Here is a 4,427-nt window from a genome sequence, read left to right as displayed (position 1 = left end):
TTTTTTTTTTTTTTTTTTTTTTTTTTTTTTTTTTTTTTTTTTTTTTTTTTTGGCCCCTCTGGCAAAGGAGAAACCCTACCAGTAGAAGCCGGGAAGACAAAGGGATGGAAATTTAAATTGATGAGTAATAAATGGGCGCCATTTTTAATACCCGGTTCTAAGGCCCATCTCTATTTCTTTTGTCAATTTCTATTGGGCCTGGGCTCTTCAAAGGCCCATCTCTATTTCTTTTGTCAATTTCTAGGGCTTGGGCTCTTCAAAGGCCCATCTCTATTTCTTTTGTCAATTTATATTGGGCCTGGGCTCTTCAAAGGCCCATCTCTATTTCTTTTGTCAATTTCTATTGGGCCTGGGCTCTTTTTCTTTTTTACATTTTTTATCTACAAAAATTAAATAAAAGCGTTGACGTGATGATTAGTAAAGACTTCATCTTAAGTTGAAGTCAAAATTCTCGAAAAAATAATAACAATAATAATAGTTTCAACAAAACTAAATCTAAAAAATTCAAGATTCCATTTCTAATATTGTGGAATCCATGGTACTGTCATATATATTTTCAAAAATTGTGATTTTTTTTAATATAAGTTAAGTTAAATTATATTCCCCTTTTAATTTTTTGTTTAATAAATCTTCGACGTATTTAATATTATTTTTTAGATCACATTTTAGATACAAAATAAAAATGAAAGTTCAATAAATACGATATTGTTTGACGTGAACTTAAATACGATATTGTCCACTTTAAACATAAGGTGAAGCAAACCTTTTATACTAGTACGATATTGTCCACTTTAAGCATAAGAGCATAAGGTGTCATAACTTTATTTTTTAAATACGTCAGCGAGATATCTCTCCTAAACAATCCAACAAAGCTTCCATTCAGAACCGAATTTGGCACCAACAAACATCTAAAAGATCTCACTCAATAGAACAACAAAATCTCAGGCTTCTCTACATTGCTGCAACCATAGGTTTCTTATTTGATCCATGTTTGTTAGATCCGGGGAGAGACAGAATTTTGTCATCGACAAGAGCAGCCACCGGAAGACAGTTAAAAAGGGAGGTGGGAAAAATACTATTTTGAAATTAAAAACCAGCCGACACCACACAAAGATACAACATCTTTACCTCCTGCGATTATCAGTTAAACGAATGAAGTAGAAGGTAGTTGGCTTGGACTTGTCCTTCATCAATGGCCATTCTCTTGAAAGAATCAAAACTATTAGTTAAGAATTTATTTAAAAAAAGAATGACAATAATAATCAAAATCATAATCATAACAATAATAATCGAAGAAGCTACATCCTGGATGAAAAATCTCCCATTTTCCACAGAAACAAACAGAAGTTCCTATAGAAATTGAAGAAGCAGTCTGAGTTTTTTCCATCTATAAAAAAAAAAAAAAAAAAAAAAAAAAAAAAGAAAGGGTATCTCTCTCTATTCGTGGTGCCTTTTACAACAACAAAAAGAAAAGGGGGGAACTCTTCCTTTTAAGTTCCTACCACCAGCCCCCTTTGTTTTGTTTCCCTCAAACCATCATCATCATCATCACTAGATCAATTAGAGCAACAAGTTCTCTTGTTGTAATTGCCTGAGATATTAGCGACGTTGATGGTGGTGCCGTGAGGGATGCCGGGGGTGGAAGCGGCTTCCTGAGCGGCCAAAGCTTTCTTGCTAATGATGTGGTAAATGTCGAGCAAAATGGTCTGAAAAGCCTTCTCCACATTCAAGGCCTCCAAGGCTGAGGTCTCTAGAAATGACAGCCCTTCTTTCTCTGCCAAAACCTGAGCATCTTCCGCGGAAACTGCCCGGAGATGGTTCAGATCAGCCTTGTTTCCGGCCATCATGATCACGATGTTGGAATCAGCATGGTCTCTCAGTTCGCGTAGCCATCTTTGGACATTGTCAAAGGTTTGTCTCTTGGTAATATCATATACCAGAAGTGCACCCACTGCTCCCCTGTAATATGCACTCGTAATGGCTCGGTATCTCTCTTGCCCTGCTGTGTCCCATATTTGGGCCTTCACTGTCTTCCCCTCTACCTGTCTCAAACCAATTCTAAACATTCATTTACTTTAATCATACAGAATCAATTTCTCAATCCAAAAAGATAAAGCAAACGTCATTCTCGATTGTTGATCATTGTTGACTTACTCCACAGTCTAATTCTAAACACTTTTGCCTCAAATCCGTTCATAAGCAATTGAAATGGACGAAAAATGTGCATCATTATGTATTGTTCCGGGTCAGATTCACAATTGAAACAATTGAAATGGACGAAAAACACTTTGACTTACTCCACACAGTCTAATTCTAAACACTTGTGCTTCAAATCCCTTCATAAACAATTGAAATAGACGAAAAACACTTTGCCTTACTCCACACAGTCTAATTCTAAACACTCGTGCTTCAAATCCGTTCATAAACAATTGAAATGGAGGAAAAATGTGCATCAATATGCTTTGTTCCGAGTCAGACTCATACTTGGGGGAAAGGAGGAGAGGATTGTCAACCGAAACCTATTTATACAATTATGATAGCGATCTTCTAATTTATTCGAGTTCATCGTGATCGATCCGAAATCTCCTGATAAAAAATTCTCGAGAACTTCTATAATTGTTAATTAAGTAACGTAAATTTACGATCAACTATAGGAAGTAATTCATCGATCTTCATCGAGGTTAATACCTAACACGGATATGACTTCGAATTGAAGGAGGAAAAGGAATAAAAAAAGGAGGTAGCGTAGCCAACCTGCAAAGTCCGCGTAGCGAATTCAACTCCAATTGTGGATTTGGATTCCAAACAGAACTCGTTCCGCGTAAACCTGGAGAGAATGTTGGACTTTCCAACGCCAGAATCACCGATCAAAACGATCTTGAAGAGATAATCGTATTCGTGATCCACCTTGTAAGCCATTTGATCAAATTCCTAAACAAATTCCAAGCCTAACACCTGCCAGATCCAACGACATACGATTCAGAACAAAGAAACGCATTAGCAATCGCATTTTGCGTGCATAATAACAGCTTAAAGAAAAAAACACAATCGATAGAGGATAAAAAAGAGAAGGAAGAACTAACCATAAAGAAAATGGTGAATGGATTGGGAAGGGAGAGTGGAAATTGGATTAGGAATTTTTTGAAATTTCTTAGAAATTTAATTAGCGAGTTTTAAGGAAAGACGAGGGATTTTAGAGAACCAATGAAAAGAAAACGGAAAAACGGAGGGAAAGGCACTGAAGACGGCCTTTCATGTGGCACAGAACGCCGCATGGGCATAAATGGAAAATTATTTAAAATAATCGCCGTTTCTATTTTCTCCCCTTCATTTTCCATAAACAAACATTATTAATATGTAACCTCTCCTTTGGTAACCTTTTTGTCTTTTTTAATGCAAACTGCCAATAACTTCCCAATTACCTTTTTTCTTTTTTTTCTTTTTATAAAAGTCAAACTATATATTGACCAAAATTACCATTGAACCCTCAACGATGCACAAAATTACCATTATGCATCGGAACACATTTTTTAACGACAAACACGATGTTTTTATTTATTTCTCAAGTGATGAAGTCACTGTAGGTTTACAATAAGCACAATACATATGATTTCTCCCCTAAACTTCCAACATAGTCGGAGCCGAGAATGCAGCTTCAAGGTAGTTCGTAGCCTGCAAAATATAAAGCAGATAGTAATTAGAAATGTTTCGTTCTCGTTTCTAATCAATGTAGATATACAAACCTCCACAGTTGTAGCCAACGGGGCGTTCGGCAATGTTGCAACGTTTTGGGATGGTGATAGCAATTTCAGGCTTAGCTCCAACCATTGCAGCTGTGTTGGACAACATAACGGCACAGAGACAGCTGGTGCTTTGGCCTAATTTCCTGACTTGATCGCAGCATCTATGAGAAACTGGATAGTAAGGGTCTTTGGAAGCGGATAAACACGGCATCATTTTGAAGGCCTCTCTTTCGGGATTAGACGGGGCACACTCGCCCCTTTGTTGCCCATAATAATCAGACCTTGCAGTAACCAGAAACAGCGCTAGAAACAGCAGGAGAGAAGTGTATTTCTTGAAAGACTCCATTCTCTGCTTGTTCTTCGATGCGATGCAGACATGGCCTCCCAAAGGCCAGCTTTATAGTCGAGGAATAGCAACTGTTCTTGGAGGAGTTGGGCTTTGTGTGTGAAATCCACAACTTTAAGTGGACATTGCACTAATTGGTTTATTATATATTACCCTTATCTTATTACTGGATTTAACTAATAATATTTTTTTTATTTTTTTATTTTCATAATTATTATATTAAAAATATAGTTTTTAATATAATAATCATGAAAATTTAAATTTTGGACCTTAAAAATAATATATTAAAGAAAGTTAATTTGTTACTAATATTCATATTGTTTTTTTTTTTTTTTTTT

At 36.1% G+C, this 4,427-nt stretch overlaps 2 protein-coding genes across 2 annotated transcripts; both read right to left on the bottom strand.

Moving 5' to 3' along the window:
• Nucleotides 1–1,513: 1,513 nt before the first annotated feature.
• LOC111463036 (ras-related protein Rab2BV-like) lies at nucleotides 1,514–3,293 on the bottom strand. Its single transcript, XM_023106862.1, has 3 exons — nucleotides 3,084–3,293; nucleotides 2,755–2,955; nucleotides 1,514–2,042 (listed from the first exon to the last, which is right to left on the bottom strand). The coding sequence occupies exons 2-3, from the start codon at nucleotides 2,917–2,919 to the stop codon at nucleotides 1,557–1,559; spliced, it is 651 nt and encodes a 216-aa protein (XP_022962630.1). The 5' UTR covers nucleotides 2,920–2,955; nucleotides 3,084–3,293; the 3' UTR covers nucleotides 1,514–1,556.
• A 233-nt stretch (nucleotides 3,294–3,526) lies between these two features.
• LOC111463057 lies at nucleotides 3,527–4,134 on the bottom strand. Its single transcript, XM_023106874.1, has 2 exons — nucleotides 3,744–4,134; nucleotides 3,527–3,672 (listed from the first exon to the last, which is right to left on the bottom strand). The coding sequence occupies exons 1-2, from the start codon at nucleotides 4,087–4,089 to the stop codon at nucleotides 3,656–3,658; spliced, it is 363 nt and encodes a 120-aa protein (XP_022962642.1). The 5' UTR covers nucleotides 4,090–4,134; the 3' UTR covers nucleotides 3,527–3,655.
• Between the last annotated feature and the right edge of the window lie 293 nt (nucleotides 4,135–4,427).

Source organism: Cucurbita moschata, unplaced genomic scaffold (assembly GCF_002738365.1).
Source record: "Cucurbita moschata cultivar Rifu unplaced genomic scaffold, Cmos_1.0 Cmo_Scf00002, whole genome shotgun sequence".
Lineage (NCBI taxonomy): Eukaryota > Viridiplantae > Streptophyta > Magnoliopsida > Cucurbitales > Cucurbitaceae > Cucurbita > Cucurbita moschata.
Note: the sequence above shows the minus strand (reverse complement) of the source record. Positions and strands in the feature narration are given on the sequence as shown.